The sequence below is a fragment of the Salmo salar genome, chromosome ssa01, assembly GCF_905237065.1.
Source record: "Salmo salar chromosome ssa01, Ssal_v3.1, whole genome shotgun sequence".
Taxonomy (NCBI): Eukaryota; Metazoa; Chordata; class Actinopteri; order Salmoniformes; family Salmonidae; genus Salmo; species Salmo salar.
In genome coordinates, this window is record NC_059442.1 from 132,229,634 (window position 1) to 132,247,187 (window position 17,554).

Sequence of the window (17,554 nt, forward strand, 5' to 3'; positions counted from 1 at the left end):
CTATGGAACATTCAATACACCCCTCAACCAGCCTCTGTTTACTGGCCAGTCTCTCTATTCACCACTGCCTGGCCCCAAACACTCCCACTTCCCTTCTCTGGCATGGATACTCTGGGGCCCTTATCATGGCTTTGCCTGCAGTACAGATGGAAAAAAAACATGTCACATCACCACTCCTCTTCTGCTGTCAGCAGACTGAAGGAGAGACAACCTCTATGGAATCACGCTGAACTTTTAAACCAACTGGACTTGGTTCTCAGTCAAGATTTGCTTTTCACTGCCATGCATTTGTTAATCAAAACTATACTGTATACTGTACCTAATAGCTATTGAGCTGTTACAGATATTATTTCAGAGTATTTATTCATGACTTGAAAGGTGATGGTTATTTATTTAGTAAATTTGATGTGCATGTGAAAGTTCAGTAGACTTATTGCATCCTGTGGAAATGAATTCTCTTGAGGAAAAATAAACGTTATTTGTTTTGCAGCACGAAGACATGGTTGGCATATGGTGTTGTTGAATGAAATGCCAGATGAAATTTCCAGAATGTTGGATATGCACATAGGTACATGGTACATTTACTTGGAAACTAATTACAGTTGTAGGTTATAAACCAGGAGCAGAGATTGACTCATGAAGGCACATCTTGGTTTTTCAGACCTCATTGATGGGATTTATGAATACTTCTACATGAGTTTGAAGGACAGCTGCAAGTGAAAATTACATTGATATTTTATAAATGACATGTGTTTGTCATGAATGGAAAACAGAATGAACACACCGACAAGAAATCAAAACGGACCTTATCAGCCCTAGGGCCAATTTTTTTGCCGCCCAGCCTGGTTTTCTGAACTCGAGCAAAGCTGACTCACAGAACATGCTCCCCCTGCTGACATGAGTAGCACTGGAGCAATGCACATTTGCACTGGAGTCGCGAGGGCGTTGCAGGGAGAGAGGGAATTGTTTATTTTCGTAGCTAGCACTTTAGCATTGTTTACCAGTCAGTATATTGCGACCATGTTTGTCTTGTTTCGCCACTGGCACAATTGAGAAACATCAAAGAGTCATATGTCATAATTAGAAGATTGTCAAGTAACGTTATTGGCTCGAACTTCGATTCAAAGAACACTGGTTTTGTTGTCGGCTAGCAAGCTAACTAGTTCAACGATAATAACATTTTAGGTTTGCTACGAGAAAGTATTAGCATTTAAAAAAAATTGTAATTTAGCTACACTGACAATTAGCTACAACTTAACCACACGGGCACGTCATTTTTTGATTTTAAGCGAGCCTACTACTGTAGCTAGCTGTTACATATGTAAATGTTAACCATAGCTAGTTAGCTGGGTATGCAAACTAGTTAGCTTTTGTAAGTCATATTTGTGTAACTAACTAGCTAAGACTGTGTAGGAAAGTAGCTAGCTAAGTTTGTGATGCTAACGTTTGCTTGCTAGCTAACTAAACATGATGGCATTATTAATTTGCTGCCAGTGAATTGATAGTACGGTAGTGCTCTAATGTTGTTATTTTCTTTCTCCCTCACTGCAGTCTGTCCTGTACACCCCACCAGTAGAGTGAAGGGGACACATTCCATTCTAACCCTGGCAAAAGGTTTCAGAAAATGTGTTTTTGACTCATTGATCTGGAGTGAGGACTGAACTGGAAGCCTCCTTAAGATTGAACTCCCAAGTAATAGAGACTGTGGAACGGTGAGCAAAATGTCGATCACAAACACCCCCACAAGCAATGACGCTTGTCTGAGCATCGTGCACAGCCTGATGTGCCACAGACAGGGTGGAGAGAGCGAGACCTTCGCCAAGCGAGCCATTGAGAGCCTTGTTAAGAAACTGAAGGAGAAGAAAGATGAGCTAGATTCTTTAATCACAGCCATCACCACCAACGGAGCTCACCCCAGCAAGTGTGTCACCATACAGCGCACCCTGGATGGACGCCTGCAGGTAATGGGGTAGCTTGGTCATTCATTAGGGCATCCCGTAGTAAAACATTTTGAAACTTAAAATGAAAAAGAGCATTTCTTATTGGACAAGTTCATATCGTCCCTCCCTGTTTCAGTCCCTTTGGTGCCTAATGAATTCCACCTTGGTGATAGGGAGGAGATATTACACTTGCATTACAGGACTGCTGTACTGTGTTCATAACTCTTGTCTTCTCATCTCTGCTCTCAGGTTGCGGGGCGTAAAGGCTTCCCCCATGTGATCTATGCAAGACTGTGGCGGTGGCCTGACCTGCACAAAAATGAACTGAAGCATGTGAAATACTGCCAGTTTGCTTTTGACCTCAAAGCTGACAACGTGTGTGTTAACCCGTACCACTACGAGAGGGTGGTATCACCAGGGATTGGTGAGTGGGATTTATTTTCTCCTCTCTTGAATACTGTTGTTTATCACCTCTGACTTTTCCTTTGAATTCTAAGTTGGATCTCATTTGTGTCCTTCTACTTCTCTTCACAGACCTTTCAGGACTGACTCTTTCAAGCTCAGGTAAGGGAGGCTCTCGCTCTGTACTAGTAATTTGCAGTTCACAATGGAGGATTAAAGTGAAGTTCCCCAAAACCTCGACCCTCTCACCCTACCTGCCCTACCAGGCACACTCATGGTCAAAGATGAGTATGAATTTGAGAACCAGCCATCTCACTCCGGTGCGGACGGCCACCATCAGACCATCCAGCACCAACCCTCCAGACCAGGGGGTCCCCAGGAGTCGTTCAGCAGCCCGGCCCTGCTCCCTCCCCCTGAGGGCAGCAGCTCAGCCTCCACCTCTGCCTTCTCCAGCCTCGCTGCTGGAGCTTCAAGTGAGACAATGTGTTGTGTTTAACCGTCCCCTGTCTTGTAGTTCATTACTCCCTTTAAATGTAAAGTTTCATTTTGTGGTGAATAAGCTTCTGACATAAATACATGACATAGTGGATCCCTCATACCCCAAGTCAAGGTCACGCTGAGAAGTTTTTCAGATGTGTCATTCCTGATCACTTTTGTTTGTGTGTGTGTCTGTATCGTGGTGTATGTATGTATGTATGTATGTATGTATGTATGTGTGTTTGGCTGTGTGTGCTTATATGTTTTCCATACCCACCCTGGCCTGTCATGTTTCTGTCCCTATAGCCCAGTCCAGTAGCCTTCTGTCAGGGAGCCATAGCAGTGAAGGTCTGCGGAAGCTATCCTCAGGGCCAGGCCCAGCACAGGGACAGAGCTCACAGCAGAATGGCTATCCCCTGGCACAGAGCGCCACATACCATCACAGTAAGCACCCACACTCAGCCCTCCAAATTTAATACAATACCAGATACAATACTTTTCTTTAATGAATCCGACAGGAAGGATATACTGCTTCCCCGAGACCAGGCCCAAATTCCCGTCATTCGTGTGAAGAAAAGAGGGGCGGAGGTCGGGTGCCTTGTGAGAATTCATTGGCGAGTGGGTAAACTGCCTTTACCATCCGTTCTATTGGCCAACGTGCAATCACTGGAAAATAAACTGGATGATCTACGATTGAGACTATCCTACCAACGGGACATGAAAAATTGTAATATCTTATGTTTCACCAAGTCGTGGCTGAATGACGACATGGCTAATATAGAGCTGGCTGGGTTTTCCGTGCATCGGCAGGACAGAGCAGGCACGTTTGGTAAGACAAGGGGTAGGGGGGTCTATTTGTCAATAACAGCTGGTGCGTGATGTCTAATATTAAAGAAGTCTTCGAGGTATTGCCCGCCTGAGGAATTGTACCTCATGATAAGCTGTAGACCACACTTATCTACCAAGAGTTTTCATCTATATTATTCATAGCTGTCTATTTACCACCACAAACCGATACTGGCACTAAGACCGCACTCAACGAGCTGTATAAGGCCATTAGTAAACAAGAAAATGCGCCGGGGACTTTAATGCGGGCAAACTTAAATCTGTTTTACCTAATTTCTACCAGCATGTCAAATGTGCAACCAGAGGAAAATAAACTCTAGAACACCTTTACTTCACACACAGAGATGCATACAAAGCTCTCCCTCACCCTCGTCGGATGTGGCAAGGCTTGCAAAGTATTACAGATCACAAAGGGAAACCCAGTCGCGAGCTGCCCAGCGAAGCAAGCCTACCAGATTAGCTAAATGCCTTTTATGCTCGCTTCGAGGTAAGCATGCATGAGAGCACCAGCTGTTCCGGACGACTGTGTGATAATGCACTCCGTAGTCGATGTGAGCAAGACCTTTATACAGGTCAACATTCACAAGGCCGTGGGGCCAGATGGATTACCAGGACATGTACACAGAGCATGTGTGGACCAACTGGCAAGTGACTTCACTGACATTTTCAACCTCTTCCTGACCGAGTTTGTAATACCTACATGTTTCAAGCAGACCACCATAGTCCCTGTTCCCAAGAAAGCGAAGGTAACCTGCCTAAATAACTACTGCCCTGTAGCACTCACGTTGGTAGCCATGAAGTGCTTTGAAAGGCTGGTCATGGCTCACATCAACACCATCATCCCGGATACCCTAGACCCACTCCAATTTGCATACTGCCCCAACAGATCCACAGATGACGCAATCTCCATCGCACTCCACATTGCCCTTTCCCAATTGGACAAAAGGAACACCAATGTGAGAATGCTGTTCATTGACTACAGCTCAGCATTCAACACCATAGTGCCCACAAAGCTCGTCACTAAGCTAATGATCCTGGGACTAAACACCTCCCTCTGAAACTCGATCATGGACTTCCTGACGGGCCGCCCCCAGGTGGTAAGGGTAGGCGGCAATGCCTGCCAAGCTGATCCTCAACACCGGGGCCCCTCCTGTACTCCCTGTTCACCCACGACGGCGTGGCCAAGCACGACTCCAACGGCATCATTAAGTTCGCTGACGACACAACAGTTGATGGAAAAATATATTGGCCATATAGCACACCCCCTCGTGTCTTATTGCTTAAATTAAATACGTCACATTGTGTATATGGGGCATCACTTGTTTTAACGATGCATTGTTCCTACAACGGCCGAAGATGTAACGTGCATATCCCAAAACACCATGCAGAGAACGTTCTTTAAGTGCGTTGTTAGATACTTATAGGATAGAAAATAAAACCATCACTGCTCTCAGATCAGCTTTATTCATTCTAACCTTACCTTTTAACATTATTACTTCACAATAATGATGACAGATCAGTTTCTAGAGCGCTATCACCTATAGCTATAAATATCAAGGCGGCTTATTATGCAAGGCTACCCAGCAAATATATTGAGGCAAAAAAATTGACAGTAACCTATTGGCACAATAGTACTCAATTGATTGAACATGAAATTGACTGAAATATATATATATATATATATATATATTTGGCCCACGTAGCCTAAATATATTTTAATGCAGTCATCTTGGTTTTCATTTGAAGCATCTTGTCATCCTTCACTTTTTTGTAACCATTGTAAAGACTTTGGCGACTTTGTAGTCAACCCTGTTCAGAAGTTATCAGCCTTCAGTCAGACAAACCTCTTGATTTTATGTTTAGCGGAGATCTTTATCTAATCTACGAGTGGTCTGAGGCAGTCAATAAATAACAAGTGCAGCTTTAGTTACGCTGGTTTTGGGAAACACCACAGAGATGTAATGATGCCCCTACTAAGGTTCTAATGATGAACTTAGCCATATGATGTTTTTGGGAAACCGGGCCCAGAGGTGCGTTCAGTTTGCTTGAACATTTACTATGTTGCGTAACGGTATGTACTGAACGACACGTTTCCCCAAACCGTTCTTGTACGTTCTACTGCAGACTTTGAGGTACGTTTGCTCCCGTTTGGTGGGCGTGGCTTGAGGCAATAAGTGATGTATTTAAAGGGCAGTGGCCACGCTGACAGCGTTCCACAACCCAACCCCTCCTAGTTTTTCAACTGGTCGTTCAGTACCGCACCGTTTCCATTCAATTGAATGTGCCAGAACGTAAACAAGTAGTGAACACAGCCCAGGTCCATCTCACTGTCTGGAGGTTCTGGCTATATGATCATATAGAGCACACAGCTGAGCACAGTCAGCACAGCTGCTTCTCTTGTGTTAGTGTGCACTGAGCAAGTGGGCATGATCATAATTCATACCCCCAACCCTCCAGTAAGTCGTGACGAACTGACTTACAAAACTCAGTACAAGACTGACTTTGTACGAGACTGAATTTAGGACCAAAATGAGCATATTTCCACTTTGTAGTCAATTTTGACACAGATGTGTGTTTTTGACTTATATTGATGCCACATAGGCCATTTAAAACCAGAGAAGTTGATTCTAAGGGCAAGTTGACCTTTAAAGGGAGTGGGCACCTGCATTCATCAGCCTAAATATAACTCTCACTGCCTATGCTATTAGCAATTACAGAAATGACCTGCACTTACAAGCAACCATTACAGGTAGCGCTCACATTTACCCGCCCTCCATATACCATAACAGCCCTCATATTTCCTCCCTGCTGCTTTTCACAGTAACCCTATTAACTTCTCAGAACCTGGACGTTCTCAACATTTTTCTTCTCTCAAAAAAGCTTTTCAGCATTACCACATTGCATCTCCGGTGGGTTCATTCCTCCTCGGTCAGTTATAGAATTCCTCTCACCCCTGTGACTGTAACCTATGTATGTGTCGAGTGTGATTGCGAGTTGTGTTTAGTTCAAAGCTAGGTCTTTTCTTGCTATATTGATGGTCTGACGCAACAGGTGATTGTTCTGCTTTCAGGTGCCACCTCAGGCTGGCTGAGAAACGGGAACTTCTCCCCCCCAGTGCCTCACCACCAGAATGGGCACCTGCAGCACCACCAACCCATGCCCAACACCCCACACTACTGTGAGTGGCTCTGTTGGCCCCCTCTCTGGGTATACAGCTAGTGGTGCTGCCGCCAACATCTGAGCCTAACATATGTTATCTCCCACAAAGCAACAAGCTAACATTGAATTCATGTAACAAAGATTATGGTCTTGTGAAATGAAAGAGCAATTTTCCAGAAATTATGTGAATTTGTACTTATGCCATTCAACATACATTTTTTGTTCATTTAGCACGAGCAGTACAAACAGCACCATTCTCTGGATTGTTGTCTTATTTACCTGCCATTCTCTTCCAGGGCTCTCGCACAATGAGATTGCATTCCAGCCCACCATCTCCAATCACCCTGGTGAGTCTGTGTGCAACGTTAATCAGAGAGTATGTGTCCCCATCTGATCCGGCATGAGGTGTGAAATACAGGGCCTTCAGAAAGTATTCACACCCCTTGACGTATTCCACATTTTGCGGTGTTACAGCCTACATTTAAAATTGATTACATTTAGATGTTTGTCACTGGCCTACACACAACACCCCATAATGTCATAGTGGAATTATGTTTTTACATCTTTTTTAAAACAAATGAAAAGCTGAAATGTCTTGAGTCGATAAGTATTCAACCCCTCTGTTATGGCAAGCTTAAAGTTCAGGAGTACAAATGTGCATAACAAGTCACATAATAAGTTGCACTCTCTCTGTGTGCAATAGTGTTTAACATGATTTTTTTAATGGCTACCTAATCTCTGAACCCCACACATACAATTATTTGTAAGGTCCCTCAGTCGAGCAGTGAATTTCAAGCACAACCACAAAGACCAGGGAGGTTTTCCAATGGTTTGCAAAGAAGGGCACCTATTGGTAGATGGGTAAAAAAGAAGCAGACATTGAATATCCCTTTGAGCATGGTGCAGTTATTAATTACATTTTGGATGGTGTCAATGAACCTAGTTTCTACAAAGATACAAGCGCCCTTCCTAACTCAGTTGCTGGAGAGGAAGGAAACCGTTAAAGGTTTTAAGCATGAGGCCAGTGGTGATTTTAAAACAGTTTGAGTTTCATGGTTGTGGTAGGCGAAAACTGAGGATGGATCAACAACATTGTAGTTATTTCGCAATGCTAACAAATGACAGAGTGAAAAGAAGGAAGCCTATACAGAATAAAAATATTCCAAAAGATGCATCCTGTTTGCGACAAGGCACTAAAGTAATACTGCAAAAAATGTGGCAAAGAAATGTAATTATTTGTCCTGAATACGAGGCGTTATATTTGGGGCAAATCCAACACAACACATCACTTAGTACCACTCTTCATATTTTCAAGCATGGTGGTGGCTGCATTATGTTATGGGTATGCTTCTCATTGGCAAGGACTATACACTGCAGTTGTTGCTTACAAAGAAGACATTGAATGTAGCCTAGTTACAAATTTGACTTGAATCGGCTTGGAAATCTATGGCAAGACTTGAAAATGGCTGTCTAGTAATAATCAACAACCAACTTGATAGAGCTTGAAGAATTATTTTGAAGAATAATGGGCAAATATTGTACAATCCAGGTGTGCAAAGCTCTTCGAGAGTTACCCAGAAAGACCTACAGCTGCCAAAGGTGACTCTAACATGTATTGACTCAGGGGGTTGAATACTTATCTAATGAAGATTAAGTGTTTTTATTTTCCATACATAAAAAATAAAATTCTACTTTGACATTAGAGTATTTTATGTAAATTGTTGACAAAAAAAGACAATTAAATCCATTTTAATCTTACTTTGTAACACGACACAATATGGACATAATCAAGGCGTATTTATACTTTCTGAAGGCACTGTAGAGGGTATAGAGACCGAGACCAATTGATGGTGATTCTTTCGTTCTATTCCAGCCCCTGACTACTGGTGTTCCATTGCCTACTTTGAAATGGATGTTCAGGTTGGGGAGACGTTCAAGGTTCCAGCCAGCTGCCCCACGGTGACTGTGGATGGGTACGTGGATCCCTCAGGAGGGGACCGCTTCTGCCTGGGTCAGCTCAGCAACGTCCACAGGACAGAGGCAATCGAGAGAGCCAGGTACTCTACCATAGAAAAAGGAAGGATTTAATGTCTTTGCGAAATGAAGTGGCTAAGCAGAGTGCCTGCCACTCCCTTCAGTTTTTTATATCATTCATATTTTTGGAAGACTATTAGTGTACCATAGCAATATAAAGTATTTTTTTAGGCAGATAAAAAAAAAAAAGATATATCTTGTCATATACTGTCTCTCTGTTTGCTTCTCTTCCCTCCTTTCTTCCTGGCTCTATAGACTTCACATTGGTAAAGGGGTGCAGCTGGAGTGTAAAGGGGAAGGGGACGTGTGGGTGCGTTGCCTTAGCGATCATGCAGTGTTTGTGCAGAGTTATTACTTGGACAGGGAGGCAGGACGTGCCCCAGGAGATGCAGTGCACAAGATCTACCCCAGCGCCTACATCAAGGTGAGATATTATATTTTTATTGTATTCCATTGAGCTTTTATTTTGTACTATTTTTATTATTTGAATTACTTCTATTCTTATTTTTGTCGTGTAGTTGAGAGGGGTACCTGCAAGTGAACATGTCACTCTACTGTGTACACACTATGCGTATTCTGTGCATATGACATATACATTTGATATCACAGCCCACAGACTCACTGCTGAGGAATGGCATCCCTAAGTAAACAAGGACATGTTTTTGATCTGTATTATTTTCATGCATTGTGTCTCAGTGGTTATTTGACAGCTTGGTAAGGTTGATTGTTCTCAAAACTGGTTAAAATCCTTACGTTTTAGACCGTTGAACCTTTGGATGAGCACAGTTATTCAAAAATTTGAACTGACTTTAGTATTCATTTTTGAGAAGATACAAATAAGGCCAGTTTTAAAAGTTAAAAAGCTAAATTTGATTATCCACGTGACATTATTACATACCGGGATATACCATGACATTAGATGTAATAAACAACAAATGTTTGAATGTAGTTCTTATGACATGCACGCTCAGTAGCTTCCAAATATATTTGTATTTTTGTCGGCCAATCGAAGCGGGACTTTATTCATTCAAAGGCATTATTCTTGTATTAAAAACTGATTTTTCAGGGGGTGCCGCACCTCTACTTCCCGCAGCTATGGATATTTTCATCTCTGTCACATGAAACTGTTTGCATGTGCGGTGCCCTTTTGACAACTGTGTTTTCCCGCTAATTGCATTATGGATCAAACATTTGCGCATAGTCTAATGCCTTGTGCACATTGCTGTGCTTAATAATGTGAAGAATAGTTTAGCAACATTTTAAGCTAAACTTTCTGATCTGTTGCATCTGACTCATTTGCTTTTTAACTTGAAAAAAAAAATGTAACCTAGTCCTACTGGTTGTATGAATTTGGCTTCTATCTTCCCACAACTGTCCCGGAGTCTGTTTGGAATAGGCTAGTTCTACCTCGACAAGCTGACCAATAAAATGGGTCATATCTAAAAACCAACTTCTTACTGAATTCTGCACATCAGAATTCGGTAAGGACTGCACATTGTTGCATCCTCGACTTGCATGTTCTGTTAATAAGAATTACCATAATCTACATGGGATTTCTGTCATTCTGAGCACCGCGGGTGGACACCCTAAAGATTACGCACCCAATGCATAAGGGTCCGGCAGACTTCTCTAATGTCCGGTAAATTAAAATGGAAAACTTTCCCCTACAGTATGCATTTTTATTGTAGCTGTGGACAAGCACACCTGATTCAACTTGTCAACTAATCATCAAGCCATTTGATTAATTAAATCAGGTATGTTTGTCCGGGGCTGCAACAAACGTGTGCTGTTGTGGGGGTACTGGAGTTGGGAAACTGCTGTAATCGATGCAGTCAAGACCTGCAGTCAAGACCAGTACTATCAGATGGGATGATAAATAATCTATGGTAGCTAGAAGTTTTCTAACTAGCATGAGTCGGCTTTGATACATTCTACATCTCTCTCTGCTTGTCCTGCATTCCTGCGTCCCAAACACACCGGCCCCTCCCCCTGCTGCAACAGCAGAGCGCCACCGCTCAGGTTAAAGACAATAAGTACAAAAAAACCCATGTATTTCGACTATCCGGATATTACATTTCATAATATATTATTTGAATAGTGAAATTATTTCAGTTGCCCATCTGTAGTTGAATCCCTATCCCCTCTTTTTTATTTTATTTCACCTTTATTTAACCAGGTAGGCCAGTTGAGAACAAGTTCTCATTTACAACTGCGACCTGGCCAAGATAAAGCAAAGCAGTGCGACACAATCAACAAAACAGAGTTACACATGGAATTAACAAACATACAGTCAATAATACAATAGAAAAAGTCTGTATACAGTGTGTGCAAATGAGGTAGGATAAGGGAGGTAAGGCAATAAATAGGCCATATTGGCGAAATAGTTACAATATAGCAATTAAACACTGGAATGGTAGATGTACAGAAGATGAGTGTGCAAGTAGAGATACTGGGGTGCAAAGAAGCAAAATAAATAACAGTATGGGGATGAGGTAGTTGGATGGGCTATTTACAGATGAGCTATGTACAGGTGTCGTGATCTGTGAGCTGCTCTGACAGCTGGTGCTTAAAGCTAGTGAGGGAGATATGAGTCTCCAGCTTCAGTGATTTTTGCAGTTCGTTCCAGTCATTGGCAGCAGAGAACTGGAAGGAAAGGCGGCCGAAGGAGGAATTGGCTTTGGGGGTGACTAGTGAAATATACCTGCTGGAGCGCGTGCTACGGGTGGGTGCTGCTATGGTGACCAGTGAGCTGAGATAAGGCGGGGATTTACCTAGCAAAGACTTATAGATGACCTGGAGCCAGTGGGTTTGGTGACGAATATGAAGCGAGGCCAGCCAACGAGAGCAAACGGGTCGCAGTGGTGGGTAGCATATGGGGCTTTGGTGACAAAACGGATGGCACTGTGATAGACTACATCCAGTTTGCTGAGTAGTGTTGGAGGCTATTTTATAAATGACATCGCCGAAGTCTAGGATTGGTAGGATAGTAAGTTTTACGAGGGTATGTTTGGCAGCATGAGTGAAGGATTTGCTTTGTTGCGAAATAGGAAGCCGATTCTAGATTTAGTTTTGGATTGGAGATGCTTAATGTGAGTCTGGAGGGAAAGTTTACAGTCTAACCAGACACCTAGGTATTTGTAGTTGTCCACAAGTCAGAACCGTCCAGAGTAGTGATGCTGGACGGGCGGGCAGGTGTGGGCAGCGATCGATTAAAGAGCATGCATTTAGTGTTACTTGCATTTAAGAGCAGTTGGAGGCCACGGAAGGAGAGATGTATGGCATTGAAGCTCGTCTGGAGGTTAGTTAACACAGTGTCCAAAGAAGGGCCAGAAGTATACAGAATGGTGTCGTCTGCGTAGAGGTGGATCAGAGAATCACCAGCAGCAAGAGCGACATCATTGACGTATACAGAGAAAAGAGTCGGCCCGAGGATTGAACCCTGTGGCACCCCCATAGAGACTGCCAGAGGTCCGGACAACAGGCCCTCCGGTTTGACACACTGAACTCTAGCAGAGAAGTAGTTGGTGAACCAGTCGAGGCAGTCATTTGAGAAACCAAGGCTGTTGAGTCTGCCGATAAGAATGTGGTGATTGACAGAGTCGAAAGCCTTGGACAGGTCGATGAATACAGCTGCACAGTATTGTCTCTTATCGATGGCGGTTATGATATCGTTTAGGACCTTGAGCTGGCTGAGGTGCACCCATGACCAGCTCGAAAACCAGATTGCATAGCGGAGAAGGTACGGTGGGATTCGAAATGGTCGGTGATCTGTTTGTTAACTTGGCTTTCGAAGACCTTAGAAAGACAGGGTAGGATAGATCTACAGTGAGGGGAAAAAAGTATTTGATCCCCTGCTGATTTTGTACGTTTGCCCACTGACAAAGAAATTATCACTCTATAATTTTAATGGTAGGTTTATTTGAACAGTGAGAGACAGAATAACAACAAAAAAATCTAGAAAAACGCATGTCAAAAATTTTATAAATTGATTTGCATTTTAATGAGGGAAATAAGTATTTGACCCCCTCTCAATCAGAAAGATTTCTGGCTCCCAGGTGTCTTTTATACAGGTAACGAGCTGAGATTAGGAGCACACTCTGAAAGGGAGTGCTCCTAATCTCAGCTTGTTACCTGTATAAAAGACACCTGTCCACAGAAGCAATCAATCAATCAGATTCCAAACTCTCCACCATGGCCAAGACCAAAGAGCTCTCCAAGGATGTCAAGGACAAGATTGTAGACCTACACAAGGCTGGAATGGGCTACAAGACCATCGCCAAGTAGCTTGGTGAGAAGGTGACAACAGTTGGTGCGATTATTCGCACATGGAAGAAACACAAAAGATCTGTCAATCTCCCTCAGCCTGGGGCTCCATGCAAGATCTCACCTCGTGGAGTTGCAATGATCATGAGAACGGTGAGGAATCAGCCCAGAACTACACGGGAGGATCTTGTCAATGATCTCAAGGCAGCTGGGACCATAGTCACCAAGAAAACAATTGGTAACACACTACGCCGTGAAGGACTGAAATCCTGCAGCGCCCGCAAGGTCCCCCTGCTCAAGAAAGCACATATACATGCCCGTCTGAAGTTTGCCAATGAACATCTGAATGATGTTGGGTGAAAGTTGTGGTCAGATGAGACCAAAATGGAGCTCTTTGGCATCAACTCAACTCGCCGTGTTTGGAAGAGGAGGAATGCTGCCTATGACCCCAAGAACACCATCCCCACCGTCAAACATGGAGGTGGAAACATTATGCTTTGGGGGTGTTTTTCTGCTAAGGGGACAGGACAACTTCACCGCATCAAAGGGACGATGGACAGGGCCATGTACCGTCAAACCTTGTGTGAGAACCTCCTTCCCTCAGCCAGGGCATTGAAAATGGGTCGTGGATGGGTATTCCAGCATGACAATGACCCAAAACACACGGCCAAGGCAACAAAGGAGTGGCTCAAGAAGAAGCACATTAAGGTCCTGGAGTGGCCTAGCCAGTCTCCAGACCTTAATCCCATAGAAAATCTGTGGAGGGAGCTGAAGGTTCGAGTTGCCAAACGTCAGCCTCGAAACCTTAATGACTTTGAGAAGATCTGCAAAGAGGAGTGGGACAAAATCGCTCCTGAGATGTGTGCAAACCTGGTGGCCAACTACAAGAAACGTCTGACCTCTGTGATTGCCAACAAGGGTTTTGCCACCAAGTACTAAGTCATGTTTTGCAGAGGGGTCAAATACTTATTTCCCTCATTAAAATGCAAATCAATTTATAACATTTTTACATGTGTTTTTTTGTTGTTGTTATTCTGTCTCTCACTGTTCATATAAACCTACCATTAAAATTATAGACTGATCATTTCTCTGTCAGTGGGCAAACGTACAAAATCAGCAGGGGATCAAATACTTTTTTCCCTCACTGCTGTATAGGTCTGTAGCAGTTTGGGTCTAGAGTGTCTCCCCCGGGGGATGACCGCGGCAGCTTTCCAATCTTTGGGGATCTCAGACAATACGAAAGAGAGGTTGAACAGGCTAGTAATAGGGGTTGCAACAATTTCGGCGGATAATTTTAGAGAGGGTCCAGATTGTCTAGCCCGGCTGATTTGTAGGGGTCCAGGTGTTTTTATTCTCCATGGACTTTAGTGTCCCAGAACTTTTTGGAGTTTGTGGTACAGGATGCAAATTTCTGTTTGAAAAAGCTAGTCTTTGCTTTCCTAACTGCCTGTGTATATTGGTTCCTAACTTCCCTGAGAAGTTGCATATCGCGGGGGCTATTCGATGCTAATGCAGTACACCACAGGATGTTTTTGTGCTGGTCAGGGGCAGTCAGGTCTGCAGTGAACCAAGGGCTATATTTGTTCCTGGTTCTACATTTTTTGAATGGGGCATGCTTATTTAAGATTGTGAGGAAATCACTTTTAAAGAATAACCAGGCATCCTCTACTGACGGAATGAGGTCAATATCCTTCCAGGATACCCGGGCCAGGTCGATTAGAAAGGCCTGCTCGCTGAAGTGTTTTAGGGAGTGTTTGACAGTGATGAGGGGTGGCCGTTTGACCGCAAACCCATTACGGACGCAGGCAATGAGGCAGTGATCACTGAGATCCTGGTTGAAGACAGCAGAGGTGTATTTGGAGGGCAGGATGGTTAGGATGATATCCGAGTTTACGTATTTGGGGTTGTGCCTGGTAGGTTTATTGATAATTTGTGTGAGATTGAGGGCATCAAGCTTAGATTGTAGGATGGCCGGGGTGTTTAGCATGTCCCAGTTTAGGTCACCTAACAGCACGAGCTCTGAAGATGGATGGGGGCAATCAATTCACATATGGTGTCCAGGGCACAGCTGGGGGCAGAAGGTGGTCTATAGCAAGTGACAACGGTGAGAGACTTGTTTCTGCAAAGGTAGATTTTTAAAAGTAGAAGCTCAAATTGTTTGGGCACAGACCTGGATAGTATGACAGAACTCGGCAAGCTATCTCTGCAGTAGATTGCAACTCCGCCCCCTTTGGCAGTTCTATCTTGTCGGAAAATGTGTGTGGTCTGCCCCGTTGTGTGTAGTCCCTAACCTTCCCTGTTCTCTCTGTGTGCTGTGCAGGTGTTTGACCTGCGCCAGTGCCACAGGCAGATGCAGCAGCAGGCAGCCACAGCACAGGCGGCAGCCGCAGCACAGGCAGCAGCAGTGGCTGGAAACATCCCCGGGCCTGGCTCTGTAGGAGGCATCGCCCCCGCCATCAGTGAGTCTCTCTTTTCACACTATTCATCCTTTAACCTGTCTGCCAAGCAATATATCCATCTGTCTTGTCTCCAAGCAGCTCAGAACCTTACAGAAATGGCAAAATGTGTGCACTGCCTTAGACGTGTAACTCTATATAGGTAGTGAATCATTCTATCAAATATGTAGTACTACCCTCTAACTGGGCTCCCGAGTGGCGCAGCGGTCTAAGAGGCGTCACTGCAGTACCTGGTTCGAATCCAGGCTGCATCACATCCGGCCGTGATTGGGAGTCCCATAGGGCGGCGCACAATTGGCCCAGCGTCGTCCAGGTTTGGCTGTCATTGTAAATAAGAATTTGTTCTTAACTGACTTGCCTAGTTAAATTAAAAAAATGTAACTATTGTTTTTAACCCCCTCCCTCCAGGTTTGTCTGCGGCGGCAGGTATAGGAGTGGACGACCTGCGCAGGCTGTGTATCCTGAGGATGAGCTTTGTGAAGGGCTGGGGGCCTGACTACCCCCGGCAGAGCATCAAGGAGACTCCGTGCTGGATTGAGATCCATCTCCACCGGGCCCTGCAGCTACTGGATGAGGTGCTGCATACCATGCCCATCGCTGACCCCCAGCCCCTGGACTGAGTTATAGAATGGCAACACTAACTTGACTTTGTTTATAACTGACAATACCACATGCTGGACTGACTGCCCATGCTGTGTAGGCTAGCCCATTTGAACGCTGTCTGGGATGAGAGAGGGGGGTGAATTATTTTTTTCTTCTTCTACCCACTGGCATCAAAGCCAGCCAGGGTTCCTTCTCTGAAGATACCAGCTCATGAATCTGTTTTCTACTTGCCTCAGAATCAGGATATACAGTCGTTACTCATGGATGCTTTTCATTCTGTTCTACTCATATCATCCTGTTCATTGACTGACAGAAGGCCATGTCATGACACTTTATATACTGTATTTGAGTTTTAATGCTGTTTTTTTTTAAATGGTATATTAGCTTAATTAAGCACTTTATTGGTTTGCTTTTCATGTGCTTGTTTTCAGTATGTTGTCTTGTTGTTAGTTTAGGTATGCAGTGTGGGGGTAGTTTCCGCATACATTTGTAGTTTATCTTAGAATATTCTGCTTTTGTAGCGATGAGTGGGATCCAGGCCAGATGGTGTTCACTTCATGGACTTCAATGTTTTCAGATGCCTCGACAGGTGTTCATTTCAGTTAACATTTTTATCTCCACTTCATATTTCTGTAATCATGACTTTGATGAATTGACTTGTGGTAACATTCCTTGGAGATATTGGAGGAAAGGTAAGGAAGTCTGAAGCCATATTGATGCCAAATGAAAGGACAGTCCTGTCAGTATTGTGAAAGCTGTAAATAAATACATGTTTTTATGACCAGATACTGCATTATGAGAACATCAGCAATTGTGTGGGCCTGGACTACTTGTCACTTTATAATTACAAACCGTGTTGTTCGAGCCCTGGATGCTGAAAGCCGTAATATGAGACAATATACCACAAAACGACTTGTTTACTGTTCTAATTATGTTGGTAACAGCAATAAGGCACCTCAGGGATTTGTGGTATATTGGCCATATACCACTCCCCTTTGGGACTTATTGCTTAATTCTATATTTTTCTGCCTTATGTTTTAAAGTTAGAAAATGATAAATATGTAGGCTAAGGACAGACGTGCTTCAGTGCCCGTCCTTTACCTTCATAATTAATGAAAATAAAATGGTGTATAATTTGTTTGGTGTTCATTCTTTCGCTTGGTCTTAGCAAGGTTCTCCCTGTGGTGTATAAGAGGAAACACACCAGCGCAACAGACATCAGTCGAGTACTTAAGCAGCAGGTGGCTGTCCTATTGCCTCTGACAAAAATATGTAGTGTAAATTTCCAGCCGATTCGACATGTTGACTGATCACCAATACTTTTATCCGTTCATCTTTTGTGTGTCCCTTCTCTATGACAAGTCATAACAATGA

The 17,554-nt window shown here is 43.7% G+C and overlaps 1 protein-coding gene across 6 annotated transcripts; it reads left to right on the plus strand.

Moving 5' to 3' along the window:
- The first annotated feature begins 892 nt into the window (after window positions 1-892).
- Window positions 893-17,318, plus strand: smad4a (SMAD family member 4a). 6 transcript variants are annotated; one of them, XM_014129911.2, is made up of 12 exons: window positions 893-1,185; window positions 1,552-1,961; window positions 2,190-2,364; window positions 2,475-2,504; window positions 2,609-2,815; window positions 3,126-3,263; window positions 6,736-6,843; window positions 7,121-7,171; window positions 8,698-8,881; window positions 9,114-9,282; window positions 15,442-15,580; window positions 15,986-17,318. In XM_014129911.2, exons 2-12 carry the CDS (start codon window positions 1,722-1,724, stop codon window positions 16,195-16,197), a joined length of 1,653 nt encoding a protein of 550 aa, XP_013985386.1. In that variant the 5' UTR covers window positions 893-1,185; window positions 1,552-1,721; the 3' UTR covers window positions 16,198-17,318. The 6 variants fall into 6 exon arrangements, with proteins under 6 accessions (XP_013985386.1, XP_013985389.1, XP_013985401.1 ...); XM_014129914.2 differs by having other exon boundaries at window positions 894-1,095; XM_045689777.1 differs by having other exon boundaries at window positions 905-1,266.
- The last annotated feature ends 236 nt before the right edge of the window (window positions 17,319-17,554 follow it).

What these genes read in the sequence shown, in the direction of transcription:
- smad4a (XM_014129911.2), top strand. Translation starts at nt 1,722, where the DNA reads ATGTCGATCACAAACACCCCCACAAGCAATGACGCTTGTCTGAGCATC. An exon ending in ACTGACTCTTTCAAGCTCAG is followed by an intron (nt 2,505 to 2,608) that starts GTAAGGGAGGCT and finishes CTGCCCTACCAG; the next exon opens with GCACACTCATGGTCAAAGAT. An exon ending in AGGCATCGCCCCCGCCATCA is followed by an intron (nt 15,581 to 15,985) that starts GTGAGTCTCTCT and finishes CCCTCCCTCCAG; the next exon opens with GTTTGTCTGCGGCGGCAGGT.